At 41.9% G+C, this 16,831-nt stretch overlaps 1 protein-coding gene across 2 annotated transcripts in view; it reads left to right on the top strand.

Moving 5' to 3' along the window:
- Nucleotides 1–507: 507 nt before the first annotated feature.
- CLINT1 (clathrin interactor 1) overlaps nucleotides 508–16,831 on the top strand; it is a 66,751-nt gene continuing 50,427 nt past the window's right edge. For both annotated transcript variants that reach the window (XM_035105764.3, XM_035105762.3), the window contains exon 1: nucleotides 508–745. In XM_035105764.3, the coding sequence (XP_034961655.2) occupies nucleotides 705–745 (41 nt within the window). In that variant the 5' untranslated portion in view covers nucleotides 508–704. The remainder of the gene's footprint in view (nucleotides 746–16,831) is intronic.

Genomic DNA, 16,831 nt, shown 5'->3' with positions numbered 1-16,831 from the left:
TTATGCCTCAACAGAGACAATACATAAGTTTTTTAGAATTGAGATTCTAGCTAGCATGGTTGCAACAGAGAGCTTCAGATAAATTAACTATTCAGCAACTATGAAACTGAAATATAATTCAGGAAAGATTATTCTCCTTTCTTCTCGCACTGGTTTGTACAGGACAAGCGTTGGCCTACAGAAGTTCAACTTCTTCTCTGCCGACGCCTCCTCCACTGTTTCTTTTCCGCTTGTACAGTAAATCCAACTGAAGTCTAGGGCAAGATCCCCAAAAGAAACAACTTCAATTCCCAGAAAGCCATGCGAAGGGGACCGCCCTCTAAGAAGCTTCTCCCCGGACTACAATTCCCAGCATGCTGCGCGGCGGAATCCCTCTGCCCCCCCCTCTCTCAACGAGGCCCGGCGTTCCCTGCCGCCTTTCGGCCGGACTTCTTGTCCCAGCAGGCCTTGCGGCCCAGCGCTGCCGGTTTCCGGGGGGCAGGACCGAGCGCCTCTCTCTCGCCGTCTCTGTGCCGTTGGCGAAGCTGAGGAGGTGCTGCGAGGCGAGACGGGCCTGGCGCTGCCGCGGCGGAGAAGCAGCTTAGCCGGACTCCTGGCGGAGGAGGAGGCGGAGGAGGAGGAGACCGGGGACGCGCGAGTAGGGGCCTAGGCCGGGAGGGGAAGCTCTCCGCGCCGCCACGACGACGACGACGACGACGGCCAAGATGCTCAATATGTGGAAAGTCCGGGAGCTGGTGGACAAGGCGTGAGTATTATGGGGTGTCGGGGGAACATCTGTATGTCTTGTCTGGCTGCCCCTCAGCCCGCGCGCCCCCACTCTTACTAAACTCTTACTCAACTCTTACTACACCCTTACTCCTCGATCGCGTTCCGTTGCTCCAGTTCCCTTCCCATTATCCTCCGTCTGCCCAGCCACGTTTTCTGTAACGCCCACCTTTGCCCCCACCCCGTATTAGGGTCTCACCCGCTGGCCCTCCTTCCTACCCTCCCCGACCCCGGTCCTACTCAGGATCCCTCCCGTGCTGCCCCCTGCGCCTGCTCTTTCTTCCCCCTCGCCCTCTTTTGCAGTTTGTCGTTCTCGCCGAAACTTCTTACGTTTCACTTGACTGTAACTGATACATGTACCTGCCCGTGCTCACGACCTGGTCTTTCCCTTCCTGTGGGATTTCGGCCTCTTTGTAGTTGACTCTATACACAAGAGTGATATTTTTGCTACTTCTTGGGGATCTTGGCCCTTTGACTCCCCATGGAACTTAACGTCTCTACTAGGGCCCATATGCTTTCAGTTTTTGCTTTTCCTTCGGAGGATCTCTTTCTTCTTTTCCCAGCACCATACGCCTCTTAAGCCACAATACTTGCAGATCTTATCTGTGAGCAACTCATATCCAACCTTCCGTGGAGGCGCATGACTTTCGGAGCCTGTCCTTGCTGATTTGGAGCAACCTCTGAACTTCCGTCAGCATTTAGAAGAGTGGCAGTGATATTCCCATTTTTAGAAATAGCTAGGCTACCTAAACTATTCTACTCCCCCCACCCCTTCACCAAGTCTTAGTGAAGTGGAGGAAAAGGAACTTCATGCAGGAAGTAAAAACCTGAAATTTTAGCTAAGGTAGGGTTGGCCAGGGGGGGGGGGGGTTACTATATGTACCAGGTACCATTTTGAGATCATGGCATTCCTTTAAATTAACCTGCTTCAAGCACCACAGCCACAATATTTTGCACCACCCTTGCTTGTGGGCAGGGAGCAACACACATGCTCGCTCCACCTAAAAGTGCAGCTCTTGTGTAATGTAATTCTCAAGAACGCTAACTTTCATGATTTGTCTTTTAATCAATGTTAGAAAAGGCAAAAGAAGCATGCCTTGAATTCTTCCTGCTATCAGCACCTTGCACTACTTTGCACTACCCAGTGGAAACTTCTGTAGAGGCAGAAGCAAAGCTTACTTTTAGAGACCTGTGAAGAGAACATTTGCTAAATAAATTTCCATATATGTAATGACACATTGTGAACTTTTGTGGTTACAGTGTTCATTGTGAATGTTGATATTTAAAGAGACTATATACAGTGTTTTAATCCATCAAAATATGTTGGTGCTTTAATAATTGTGAGTTACAGATGCTTCTCTGCAGTGAAAACATTACAAGACAATTGCTGTGTTATCTATCACAAGAGAAAGAAGCCTTGGTTTCATAGTAATTGAGCAGAGGAATGTGGGAAACAGAGCATTTAACATTTCTGTACACACTGTTACATTGATGGTGGGATAGTGTGAGTGTTTTCAAATTTAGTAATTTACTTTGACATACATATCTTAGCTAATATTGGAGAATGTATATCACAGGTTTTATTTCTGTTCCTGTAGTAGTTTGTATTTACAGGTTTGCAAATATGTTGTAAATGAAGGTAAGATGCTGTTGTCAGCTGTTGGCATATAGTAGCGTTGCAGTACCTATAGCTTGTCCAGATGTAGGTAAAGGTAAAGGGACCCCTGACCATTAGGTAAAGTCGTGACCGACTCTGGGGTTGTGGCGCTCATCTCATGTTATTGGCCGAGGGAGCCGGCGTACAGCTTCCAGGTCATGTGGCCAGCATGACAAAGCCGCTTCTGGTGAACCAGAGCAGCACACGGAAACGCCGTTTACTTTCCCGCTGTAGCCGTACCTATTTATCTACTTGCACTTTAACGTGCTTTTGAACTGCTAGTTTGGCAGGAGCTGGGACCGAGCAACGGGAGCTCACCCCGTTGCAGGAATTTGGACCAGCGACCTTCTGATTGGCAAGCCCTAGGCTCTGTGGTTTAACCCACAGCGCCACCCACGTCCAGATGTAGTTGGACTCAAACTCCCATCAGCCTCTGTCACTAGACAGTGATCAGAGTTTATGGGAGCTGGAATCCAGCAACATTTGGAGGGCTACAAGTTCATCATCCTACCTATAATAGGAATGCTGAATCATAGTTGGGCAAAAGAATTGCCCCTCCAAAAAATACTCTGAAATCCAAGACATAATGCATGCCAGTGCACTAAAAGCTTCATTAAAAAGTTTTCAGAAGACATGTGATTGGGATTTGGGTAACTTTTCAGAAAGCAATGCCTGCAACACTGTTAAAGACAGCTCAAAATGGCTCTCTGCTGTTGTATAAAAAGAACCCTATGCTAACTTCAGGGCAGAATGTAGGTAACATTTGTTCAAAGAATAGCATCAGTTCTAAGTGAAGACAACAGTGCTTTCATGTACATCAATCTTGGCTTTAAAAGGCTTGCTTATTTTTAGACCTACTCTGACCTTGAAACCACACAGAGCATCTGACGTACATTACTGGATTCTTCCAGAAGTTCACAGAAACCATGAAGCTGAAAATATATTGATTGAGAAATGATCTCAGTATACCCATAATCCCCCCATGTGTTTAAGATTTGCTGCAAAGTTCGATATCTGAATTGACACTGTGTTACTTATTTCGCAACAGCTGGGCTTAACTGATGGTGTAGTCACTGTGTCATCCTCAGCCTCCCCATGTGCACCAGCCGCCAAAAAGCAGGTTGTTTTCATACACCAGCAAATGGACCCAGATTATTCCCCTGCACTGCAATTTGCAGCTTGCTTGTCTGTCTTGGGATTCAAGAGATCCTTGGTTTTTCCAGCTCTGCCCCCTTTGCACCCTTGAAAGCTGTTTCAGAGCTTTATGCTGGCTGCTGCTGGTGTAGATACTGCTCACTTGGACTTTCAGTGAGCAGAGCAGGGACCACTTTAGATACATCCACCTCAGCCAAACTCCCTCCAGTGTGATAGGTTAGAGACTTGGGATTGCTGTTTCCAATTTGCTTTGGCTCTCCTGCATTGTCAGCATTATTTAACAAGACGTTGGTTCACATACTCTTGTGCTCAGCACTGTACAAATGCCTACCCCAACTAGCTTGCAGGTTATGGCAGTTAGTTAAGTGTTTGTCAATTGTTGCTCCCACCAGTAGCCCCTATATTTGTTTATAGGATATATCCCTCCTTTCAACATAAATTATCTTAAAGTGGCTTATGCAAATCATCATAAAAACAATAAAATTCCTTATCAAAATTAAATGCCAGTAAAGGCAACAAACAGCACATTAAAAACCTAATAAAGGGATCTTAAATATATATATATATAAAAAAACATGGCAGAACAGGGCAGTCTGAGTCTGTTGTCTAAAAAGATAACTGACCACCAGGCAAATATGCTGAGAAGAAAGTTGCCTTCACCGAAAAAACAACCCCTCACTGCTTGCTACCCACCTAAACTCTGAAGATGGGATACCTGCTGAAGGATCTCAATGTAATTTTCTCATTTTATGGGCCAGCTTGCATGAGAGTTGGCAATGTTTCATCTAAAGATGATTTAAGAAAGGGGCAAAAACTTCTGTTTGTATGCTTGTTGCTTATTTCCCACCTCTGTTTTTAGGCTTAAGGGAATGCTTTTATCTTCTCATTCCCCTCTGCTTGGCATAATTCCTTTATGAATTCTGACTAAAAGTTGCTACTGTTGATTTATCTTAATTCCTTGAGGCTGCAATGCTGTTCATACTTCCCTGTGATTATGTCCATTAAACACAGGGTTTGTAAAACTTGTTGCTCAAGGTGATGCTTGGTTTTAATAATACAGAGTTGAGTACAGGTAGGTAGCCGTGTTGGTCTGGATCGAAGTAAAATAAAAAAATTCCTTCAGTAGCACCTTAAAGACCAACTAAGTTTTTATTTTGGTATGAGCTTTCGTGTTATCTGAAGAAGTGTGCATGCACACGAAAGCTCATACCAAAATAAAAACTTAGTTGGTCTTTAAGGTGCTACTGAAGGAATTTTTTTATTTTACAGAGTTGAGTAGAACTTCTCAGTGTGGAGGGAAAAACTAGTGAAAGAAAAGATTGTACTTGCCACAGGATGCTATGGAGTAGTTTGGGGCTCCAACCAACCAGCTTATGTAGCTGTTGCTATATATAGTCAAGAGGATTTTGTATCTTTCATTTTATCCCTTCTGCTTCCAATGGAGTAGCTCACATACAGCGGAGTTAGAAATAATTCATCATGGAAATAGTGCCACATACCACAAGAGCTATACAAGAATTCCTCTAGTGTGTCGATTTTTAGAGTGAGGTACTGTCTGCCTGAAGATGTAATTGCTGCTTGCAGCCCTCTCATCTGAGTGTACTTGTCTTTTCTGGGCTAAATTACAGTCTTTCAAGTTAATTTTAAACTTGTAACATTTGAACAAACATAACCTTTGATTTTTATGAGCTTGAAGCAGTTTTTATTAACTGGGTGAAATTGCACAGCAGCAAATAACGAATAACACTGAGAAACATTTATCCTAAGCTAAGCAGAGTTTAGTCAAGTTGATAACTTAAATCTTTCTAACCTACTTGATCAAGAATGATCTGGGTACTGCATGGTGGTTGACTCATGTGACAGCTCCATAATGAATACTACTTGACTGATTTCATAGTAGATTCTTTTGGTCTGACTTCGCTGTTAACTGTGTTGAAGAATGACAGTCTTTTTCTTCATCCACCTCTGTGCACTCCAATTCTACACTTTGGTTGCACAGTTATAGTTAGTATTTTGTAATGTGCGTGTTTAGAATTTCCTCCTTTTTAGACTTGTTGAGCAAGATACTGAATCATGCTGTCTTCCCTTAACTTAAAGCATTATGCATACAGATTTGGGAAGAAAACAATCCACCTGTTGTTAAGCTTCTTATCTTTTAAAATGGGATTCCATGGTTCATTTCACAGAAATTAGAGTGGGGTGTGTGTGTGTGACAATCACCCCAAATTTAGGGACAGCATAGAAGGAGTTAAAGGGATTAGCCAGTTAGAATCGTAGGGGCGGAGTTAGGAGGACTATATAAACCCACCCTGGGAAGAAGAGGGGGTTCTGGGAGGTTTGAGGAAGGGTGGCGGGGCGTTCTGAGAGGGGCAGGGGGAGAGAGAGGTAGTGAGGTAAAAAGAAGGGAGAGATAGTCTGGAACTGTGATTGATTAAAAGCTGTAGGTATAGGCTTGTATAAGTCTTGTTATTAAAGATAATAAGAACTATTCATTTGGAAACCACATGCTTATGTACTGAATTTCAATAAACACAGTTTGTTCCAACATTATCCCTGATTGGAGTGAATGAAGAGATTATCTGGCATTTACTAGTTGGTGGCAGCGGGTAATTGATCAATGGTTGGTGCAGGTACCAACGGACCATCAAACGTTCGGGGGTTCTGTGCAGGTGGAGTGAACCGCCACAGGGGGATGCTTCACTTTCTGTGATAAACTCTTGCTCAAATATATTTCACCTACCTGAGTTTGTATATTTAATAGATGGCAACTGCTATGTTGTTGGTAACAACTTGGAGCTGCTTGCCAAGCTGTTGCAATGACACAGGTAGTGATTTTCAGCTGGTATAGGGACCTTGTTCCAAATGGAACAACCAGTCATTCATTTCATGGTATGATCATGTCTAACGCAAAATAACAGATATGGGGCGCGCATCTTCTTAGAGAGCAAGCACAGGCAAACTGGGCCCTCCAGATGTTTTGGGACTACAACTCCCATCATCCCTAGCTAACAGGACCAGTGGTCAGGGATGATGGGAGATTTAGTCCCAAAACATCTGGAGGGCCAAGTTTGCCTATGCCTGTCTTAGAATATCTGGTCTTAACAGAGATCTAGATGGATTTGTGGGGACTTGGTAGATCTGATGCCTTCCCTCTTTGTATTAAGACATCATTCTACAACACGTATGGAAATTGGGGATTCTATTGAACAAAGTCATCCCATTAGTGCAAGGACTTCATATGCCTGTCTCAGGTCTGTTCTGAGGGTGTGTGTCCCCCCCAACTCCCTGGAACAGATTTTGGGGTATGTGGGAAGAGGAGAGAAAGTCTCATTGTGCAGGCATATGTCCTTGTGCTAATAGAACACCTTGGTTGACTACAACCCCTGGAATCTAGATTGTACATACTTATGGAATAGTGGTTTATCTCGGATAGGAGGAACTCAAGAGTCTTTCCCAGGTACTCTTAAATGCTATCTCTGCATGCCACCTCCACCCTTGGCCTTTCCATGTTTAACTGCACACTGCTGACAGTGCTGCTAAATACAGGGATGTAAAAGCACTTCATGAAGTAAGGTGTGGCTGCCGTTTCTGAAGGGGCATTATTGTGACTTTTAAAAAGCATTTTGCATTACAGTTTCTCATGAAGCTGTCTACCAGTTCAAGTAACCTGCATATCTTGGTTTTCACTAAAATTGTTTAAAAACCTGCAGACGTTGAAAAAGTTAGCAAGTGTTTTTGGTCACTTGGTGGAGAAGGTAAAGTGCTTAGAAAATGAACTCTGTATCCTTTGTGCTAGAGTGCACTCGCATGCTCAGATAAAGCAAGGTTCATTGCCTTAGCCACAACTCTGGGTTTTTAATGGTTTAAATGGGAGAGTCTTGGTACAATGGAAACAAATGATTGTTCTTCCTCCAGTATCATTTGTTTCCAAAATACAAACATACAGTGTAATCTCCAGATCATTGTTGTGAAGCAGATTTGTGAAGGCCTGGGAAAAACCAAGGAACTTAAGGAAGGAATGTTATTTTCCCTTTGTCTTCTGATGGCTGAAATGGAAAACACTGACTTTTTGGGGAAACAGGTGAAAATTCATACATTTCTTTTCTTTAAGGGTGCTAAATGAAATTACCTTTTAAAGCAATGTTTGGAAACAGTTGTTAGTCATTTGATACGCTGCATTTGATTAGATTACAAAGCCCTGATGTTGGCAAAGTGCTTCCAAGGGCAATCTGTGAGTCTTCCAGGCATATTGTTCCTTCACCATGGTTGTAAAGCCTTTTGTGCAACACAGCTTCTATCTAACCCAGTGATGGCGAACCTATGACACGCGTGTCAGACGTGACACGCAGAGCCCTCACTGCTGGCACGTGCCCCATCGGCCCATTCGCACTGTTGTTGTTGTTGTTGTCGTTGTTGTTGTTGTTTTTCCCCCATTTGTTCTCCCGCTCCTCTTACAGCTTGTCTCCGCTACAGCTTGTCTCCGCTGTTAAACCCCCAGATCCTTTGTTGTTCTTGTTGTTGCTGGTAGCCAGAGATTGGTTTTTTAACCCTTTCTGTGCTGTTTTTTCTGGCGCTTTGGCAGACTATGATTGGGTGTAACAGCGTTCGTTTTTTAACCCATTCTGTGCTGGGTTTTTGGCGCTTTGGTGCTGTGTGTTAGTTACAGCGAAAGTATTATTCGTCATTTATTTCTGTTCTCTTTCCCCCCCAAAAAGTGCAGCAGCTTTGGGGCATCCCCCCCCCAAAGCAAAGCAACTTTTGCACTCCCCAAAAACCTCCAAAACTTTGGGCAGCAGCTCCCCCAAAAAAGCTCAACAACTCTGGGCACTTTGTGATAAATAAGGGGTTTTTGGTTTGGTTTGGTTAAATAATTAGTTTTTTGTTTGTTAAATACAGTTATATATTACAATTATACATTTTTGTTATTTAAACTATAAATATAGTGAAATTATGGTTTTTTTCTTGAAGTGACACACCACCCAAGTTATGCTTGGTTTTTTGGCGAATTTTGACACACCAAGTTCAAAAGGTTGCCCATTACTGATCTAACCCTTACATGCCACTTGCTTTCTCCATCTTCTGCATCAAGTGAAAAAATTGATGAGCATTTGAAAATATTTGTGTGTGTACATGAACATAAAATCACACAAGGGATACATGTACATGTGAAAAAAATATTCAAAGCTGCCATTTTCTGAGTCCATGAAGCTTAGCTTGAAGTTTCAAGATAAGACGTCATGGATCTATCAGATGCTTATTTCTCTATAAATTATAATCAACTTGAGTTATGTTAGTATTTACAAGAATATATTATTTACTTGGATGAGTCAGGATATAAATAAATATGAGTTGAGGATAGCTAATTTTATCTCCAGTTACCATGACACACGCTGTATATGATAATGATGTACTACTGGCTCACAATCTAATGAAGTTTAACTGACTATACAGATTTATTGCTACTTCATAATTACATTATAGCAACATTCTTTTCTATGTTTTCTTGCTTAAAAAACCCAACTGCCTCATTTAGGCATTCTGGAACCCTGACTTGTTGTAAGAAGGCATTGACCACTTACCTGTCCCCACTGGCAGTCCTCAGGCTGTACATACTGTTTTCAAACCCAGTTTATAATAACAAACTTACGGCACACAAAATGAAGGTTTCCAAATGGCAAAATGAAGATATGTGTGGATTGCAATTCTGCGAAGACCTACCTGGAAGCAAGTTTCATTGAATTTGCAGGGGCTAATTTCTGAGTAGGCATGTACAGACTTGCATTATTCTGTATTCAAGAGTGGTGGGTTTAGTTGTATGCAGTGTTGTTGCTCAGCTGATGGTAAGGTCAGTAGAATGAGGAAGGAAGCAATTTTCAGTGTCCCCACACTGCAGCCCACCCCGCTTTAAAATCTGCTCCAGAGGTTTGAAGTCTCTTGAAACCAGATTTATGGAGGGCATGGGGGCTGCAGAGGTGGGGTAGAATTGTTGATATTTGCCTCCTGTGTTTTGCTGACAGAAGCCTTACCATCAGCTGAGTGCCACAGCTGAATGCAATTCATAGAATGCAGCAGCTGATAGAGCTGTCTTGAACAGCAGGTTTGTAATAAGTTTCAATAAAACAAAGACGTGAATTTTTGTAAGAGTGCCAAAATTAATATTGCGCTTAAAAAGTACAAAGAAACAAACACACACATGCATGTATTGTACATATGAGGTCCAGTGCTGAGGGCCTTCTGGCGGTTCCCTCGTTGCGAGAAGCCAAGTTACAAGGAACCAGGCAGAGGGCCTTCTTGGTGGTGGCGTCCGCCCTGTGGAACGCCCTCCCACCAGATGTCAAAGAGAAAAACAACTACCAGACTTTTAGGAGACATCTGAAGGCAGCCCTGTTTAGAGAAGCTTTAAATGTTTAATAGATTATTGTATTTTAATATTCTGTTGGAAGCTGCCCAGAGTGGCTGGGGAAGCCCAGTCAGATGGACGGGGTATAAATAAATAATAATAATAATAACTCCTGGAAGAGTCTCTTTTTTAAACAAAACCTGGAAATGGGTTATTCAGAACTTCTGGATGTGAAGTAGTGAAGTTTCATACATATCTGACACCATAGTATTCATGAATACTGAGAACACTGAGATTTATTCACTAAATCAGTCCTGTGTTTAGGTTTTACTTAACAGTCTCACTTTTTCTTTACATTTCCTCATATTATGGGCTGTATGTGCTTGTACTTTTTCTTGTAATCATGTATCTCTTATTTCAGTCACCTATTACTAACTACCATTGTTGTTTGGTTCATGTTTGGTGGTGGCTCATAAATTACTTGTTGATGACTACAACCATGAGGATACCCAGTTTTCTTCCAGGAGCATTGAGAAGCCAGTTTTACTTGTCCCCTCTAGCCTCATTTCCATTTACTTCTGGGCCATAATCAAATTTATTTCAATGGTCTCTTCTTTGGCGATCACTCGTAGCTGAGTAAGATTGTCTTCCATGAATATGGTCTTAGCAGTTTGTCTGAAAGTGACTGTGGAGGCCAATTCCGGACCCACATGTCCTTCCACAGTGGGGACATAGGTTTTCGGGCAGGAGTTGATCATGGTGAGGGTTTGTCAAACGTGCCTTCCTCTTAGCACATTTCTCCCTTTTGTCCTGGGTTCAAGCATCTTCAAAGTCCACAACACCTTTAGTAAAGGCTGTTCTCCAACTGGAGCGCTCACAGGCCAGTGTTTCCCAGTTCGTGTTTATACTACATTTTTTGTTAGATTTGCCCTGAGAGCGTCTTTAAACCTCTGTTGTTGTCCTCTGGCATTACACCTACCATTCTTAAGTTGGGAATAGAGTAGTTGCTTTGGAAGATGATAATCAGGCACTCAAACAACATAGCCAATTCAACAAAGTTGATGTTGAAAAATCATTGCATTGACACTTGTGATCTTTGCTTCTTCCAGTACACTGGCATTAGTCTGCCTGTCTTCCCAAGTGATATGTAAAAATTTTCGGAGACACCGTTATGAAATCTTTTGAGGGGTTAGAGATGGCTTTTATAAGTGGTTATGTTTCACAAGCGTACAGTAAAGTTGGGAGTACAATGGTAATAGCAGTTTGGTTATAGGTCACTGCATTACAAACTGTTAGGTTGCCACCCCAATAGTGAGAGAGGATGTAAGTTTGCAATATTTCAAAATATTTTCTTCATATTTTCTTTTGAGAGCGGGTGTCTTTTGAGTTGTCTACATGGTATGAGCTATTTAGTGAGTAGGTTCTACTTCTTGGCCTAGAAACATCATATATAAAGGTTATGATGAGTGATCTGTCAGATTACATTATTCAGCTGATGATAAAATTGCAGCCTCATATTTATCTCCTCCTATTTAACCTACCTGAAAACTTCCTTTTTACAGAGTCATCTAACATTACTTTGTGTTCAAGATTTATTTGGGTCAGCATAAGACATCAATCTTAAAGCAAGGGGACAGCTTGATCATGATATTTAGGCGGCATTTAACCCTCCGCTGTGTGAGCTAACCTCGCCAGCTGCTGATAATGCTGAGGAACAATGACCTATTTTGGTGCTTTCTCCGGAAAAAAAGACACAACAACAAACCACACACCAAACAAACAATGGTGCATTTACATGCAAAGTGTGGATAGTTCTCCAGCCTAGTTGTGTCTGCTTAGCTCTCCTGTGGTGCAAACAAGAGAAGGAACTTAGTGAGGTCTCTATAAAGAGATTTTAAAAACATGGTAGACAATGCATCCATATAAAATAAGAATGTCTTATCAGGTTGTTTTCACAGGCAGTATTTTCTCAATGCCCTTGTATCTGGAAGCTCAGCGAAGTATTCACTACCAAAGAGAGCACTGATCTGGATAACATATTGGAAACTAGTTCAGTTAGTGCTTCTTTGGGGAAGTAAAGGTAAAGGGACCCCTGACCATTAGGTCCAGTTGTGACCGACTCTAGGGTTGCGGCGCTCATCTCACTTTACTGGCCGAGGGAGCCGGCGTACAGATTCCAGGTCATGTGGCCAGCATGACAAAACCGCTTCTGGTGAACCAGAGCAGCACACGGAAACGCCATTTACCTTCCCACCAGAGCGTTACCTATTTATCTACTTGCACTTTGACGTGCTTTTGAACTGCTAGGTGGGCAGGAGCAGGGACCGAGCAACGGGAGCTCACCCCGTTGCGGGGATTTGAACCACCGACCTTCTGATCAGTAAGCCCTAGGCTCTGTGGTTTAACCCACAGCACCACCTGCAGCCTCTTTGGGGAAGTACTTCTGTCTAAAAATTAAGTGTATACACCTTGAATCTGCCACTATCACAAGAGGCTTTAAAAGGTGGGTGTGTTTCTTTTGCTTCTTAAAGCATGCCTCTAATTACATTCTCTTTGCAACCTAGACATCTCTTTGCTTCTATCTGCCAGGCTTCTGCATGCATGGCTTTTCCCATGTGGCCTTTTAGTTCCTGTTCAGGTCCTGTTCGCTTTAGTGCCACTTCTCTGCTACACACACGCAGGCTTTATTTGTAAATCATTGTCCTTTTGGGGGGGGTTAAACTCAGATATTATTGTTTATTAATGAATGAGTTTCCTTTTACATACGTCTCAATGTGATATATGTCTTGATGTGATTTGCAAACATATGATAAATATAATAATTTATTACAATATAATAAAAACAGGTAAATTCTGTTTTTTAAAAAAGTACAAAAAGCAATTAAAGTTGAACACCTAAGCCGCAACCTTTTCATCCAGCTTTCACAAAAAAATGTATTGTGTTTCATGAAAGTACAAATGGGGTTCCCTGTCATGTCTCAGTAGGGAAACTGTTCCACAAACAGGGACATTCACACTGAAAACATTCCTATGAGCTACTGTGGTGCAGGCTTCAGAATTTTTTAGGGCTTTAAGGAGAAACCCTCCTACAGAAAGCAGTAATATTCTGGGCATATACCAGTTAGGGTGATCTCTCAGATACCTGCTTCTTCTAGAATTTCCTAGCCTGAACCAATAATCAGAGTCCAAAAACGAACTTCAGCTGCAGTCTCCATCATAGCTAATCCAGTGGCACTAGATCAGGAGTTACCAATCTTTTTGGACCAGTAGACACATCTAAAATTTTGAGAGGGTGCTGTGGGCACCTATAGTAAAATAGCTGCTGTGTGGGCAGCATGGCATAACACAAAACCACTTTATGCGTGCCATAGTTAGTCAGCTATATCCTGTTGGTCCTGATTGTGGAAGATGGCACAAGCTTGTTTTCTCCTATTCTGGAGGGGAGGACCCAAACCAATAAATTCAAGCTACAGTGGTACCTTGGTTCTCAAACTTAATCCGTTCCGGAAGTCCCTTCCAAAACCAAAGTGTTCCAAAACCAAGGTGTGCTTTCCCATAGAAAGTAATGCAAAATGGATTAATCAATTCCAGACCTTTAAAAACAACCCCTAAAACAGCAATTTAACATGAATTTTACTATCTAACAAGACTATTGATCCATAAAATGAAAGCAATAAACAATGTACTGCAGTCACACAATCAATCAATCAGTAGCTGAACTGGGTTCCACACAGTCACAGAAAAAAAGCTACAAAAACACAAAATAAATAGCAAAAAGAGACAGCCTCAGCGTAACACTGAAAATGGAAATGTGACACTCAAAAATGGAGCATGTTCGGCTTCCAAAAAAAGTTCACAAACCGGAACACTTACTTCCGGGTTGCCATGTTTGGGTTCCAAGTTGTTTGAGTACCAAGGCATTTGAGAACCAAGGTACCACTGTACAAGAAAGGAGACTCTGACTAAACATCAGGAATCTGATCATTTGATGACAATTGCTGTTTTCCCTTGCAAGCAGAAAAGCAGCAAACTCGGCAGAAAATTGTTCTTAAAGTGGGACTGGGCATAGTCAGTTTTAGAACACCTACCCTTTGATGCCTTCTGGTGAAATACATAATCATCTGGGAAAAGGTGATGTCTGAGGAAAGATCATTAGTTTATGAAACTCTTGATATGGGGTTATCAAGAGAGCCAGTGTGGTGTAGTGGTTAAGAGCGGTAGACTCGTAATCTGGGGAACCGGGTTCGCGTCTCCGCTCCTCCACATGCAGCTGCTGGGTGACCTTGGGCTAGTCACACTTCTTTGAAGTCTCTCAGCCCCACCCACCTCACAGGGTGTCTGTTGTGGGGGAGGAGGGGAAAGGAGATTGTTAGCCGCTTTGAGACACCTTCGGGTAGTGATAAAGCGGGATATCAAATCCAAACTCCTCTTCTTCTTCTTCATCAGATAGAAGGATCATAATGCTTGTGGCTGGTTTTAAAATGCTGTGCAAACCACTTAATCAATATACATTCAAGAAGTCGTATCATCTAGTTCTATCAGTCAGACATTTTTGTGACCCACTAAGCTGAATGCTGCCCTCCTACTATTTATCGTGATATGCCAAATGCTGACCTCCTGTCCCTGACCAGTGGCAGAACCAGATTTGTCAAGGATCTGGCACTCAGAAGTTATGTATTCCTGTTGTTAAGTGTTCTGGGAATAACCAACAAAAAGAGAGATTGAACTCACTGGGTGGTCACATGGCATTAAGGTTGCGTCAGAGCCATGGTTAAACTTTCCTGAACCAGGAAACTGTTAATTCCTTCAAGTCATCTGGTCTTCTGCTGTGTATTGTAAGCAAGGCAGTGTACATAAGTAAGGCATTTAGCCTCAGACTCGTTGCTAGTCATACCTTTCTAACATACTTTCTGATTTCTAATCAAGGTTGTTTTTCCTTTCAGCAGTTAACTTCTATGCAATCACTGAAGTTGTCTAAATTAAAGCTAAATAGTTTGACTTCTTCATGAAGGCTATTAGTTGAAATGAAAGGGCAGCATGGGTTGTGGAGTTAGTGAAAAGCACTAACTGTTAAGTTTAGATTAATTGGTATGTGGCAGCATGAGCCTCTTTGTTCACTTTAAGTGAAGATGTTAAAGGGGTAGCATTAATTCTCCCTGGCCCTTTATTGAAGAATAAGCTTCATTATTGAGGTGAGAGAGTAGAATTTTTCATGCTCTGCTTCTCCCTGTAGTTTTTGGTAACTACATGATGATGGTTTTATGTGACCAACAGTGAACGCCTCTGAATTGCTTTGTACTGCCTTAACATTTCTTACGTACATCAAGGGGAGAATAAATCCCTCCACTTTTTGCTTGGGGCCCGTTTAAGAAACCAGTCATCTGTTCCAGGCCTCTGGACTTCACGCATTTAATTTGACAGGTGAGAGTAAGAATAGTGGTGATGCTGATAGTAATGGCCTAACAGGACAGCATAAAACCACTGTGGCGGTATGTGTGAGGTGACATTAAAGGCCATCTGCTTGAAGTAATCATTGAAGTAAAGGGAATTTAGCAACACACCTTTAACATGCAGAACAATTTTCAAATTTGCTGTTAAAACCCAGTCTTTTTTATATCTTATATTTTGACTCAAAATTGGTAAAATACCACGTTCCTATGAAATAAACAGTTTGACTTTATTTTCACATGAAACCACTCTACTGAAAGTTAATACTCATCTTTAATTTCAGAGCCTCCGCCTCCTTTGCTATGCTACTCTGGCTTATTAATATATCACTTGAGTCTTAAGTTTTCCTCAACCTTTTTTTCAGATTAGTGTGCAGTACTGGCAAATGGTTAACATTTCTTTGTTCATGTTACTTCACGAGTCCTCTGTACATTGGGACTTCCAAAAAACTGAATGGCCCTAAAACCACATAGTACCCTAGAGGGTGTTTCAACATTATGGCTATGTTCTTATGTTCCATCTTACAGCATAAAATATGTTTCACATTGTAGGCAAGGGAGAGATTGACTAGTCAGTGTATTTCTTCATTTGACTAATGAATACGTTGGTGAATGAAAGGAGCATTTAAAAGTGAAACATTCCTTCAAGTTCAACACAAGTTGAAATAACAGCTGGATAAGGAAGAAACTCTAGCAATTCTCCCCAGACATGCTATGCAGGGTATTTTTTTTTCCTGGTATATATTGATTATATATCATGCTGATAATTATTTCTTCTTCTAGTATCTTCCAGAAATAAGTGATAACTGTGATCATGTGCAAATGTCTATAAATGCATCCATGAGTTTCCTGCTCCCCCACTTCCTGAAAACATCCCCAAATATCTGAGCATGGAATAGTTCTGGAGAGCTTTCCAGAGGACCTGCCTCTTCATCCTTTTGGAGGATGCTGATGTAATGAGGCTAGTTGCTAGTGGATATATTGCCTGTTACGTTGCTGTAATGGCAAGGACTTTTTATATAGTAATGGTTATTATGATTCCGATTTGTTGTGCAGAACTGTTGGAGTGATTTCACAATATAGAAGTTTACTGTTATAAGAGGTGTACTGAATTCATCTTATCACACTGAAAATTTATTGACTAGCTAGTGGGTCTAGCTGAAAAGGTTAGATACATGTAGAATTTGGAAGCTAGGCAAGCTTACACTAAAACCAGGCTACCATCTGGTAGGTTATTTTATCATGAATTTGCTTGGTTGATTGTTGAATGAAAAACATGCCAAATGAAACTGTCACAAGCTGTCATTCTAGGACTCTTGTGGTTGTTTAAGCAGCTGGTGCAACCAGTTTTACAAATGCTATCTGAAAGAGGAGGAGACTTACATTGTTCTGATGATAAGCAGGGTGTAGCCTCCTAAAGAAAACAACTTTGCAAATGCCTATTGATGGAGGCTTGTTTAGCAGGCT

The sequence above is a fragment of the Zootoca vivipara genome, chromosome 2 (assembly GCF_965207765.1).
Source record: "Zootoca vivipara chromosome 2, rZooViv2.hap1.1, whole genome shotgun sequence".
Classification (NCBI taxonomy): Eukaryota; Metazoa; Chordata; class Lepidosauria; order Squamata; family Lacertidae; genus Zootoca; species Zootoca vivipara.
Note: the sequence above shows the minus strand (reverse complement) of the source record. Positions and strands in the feature narration are given on the sequence as shown.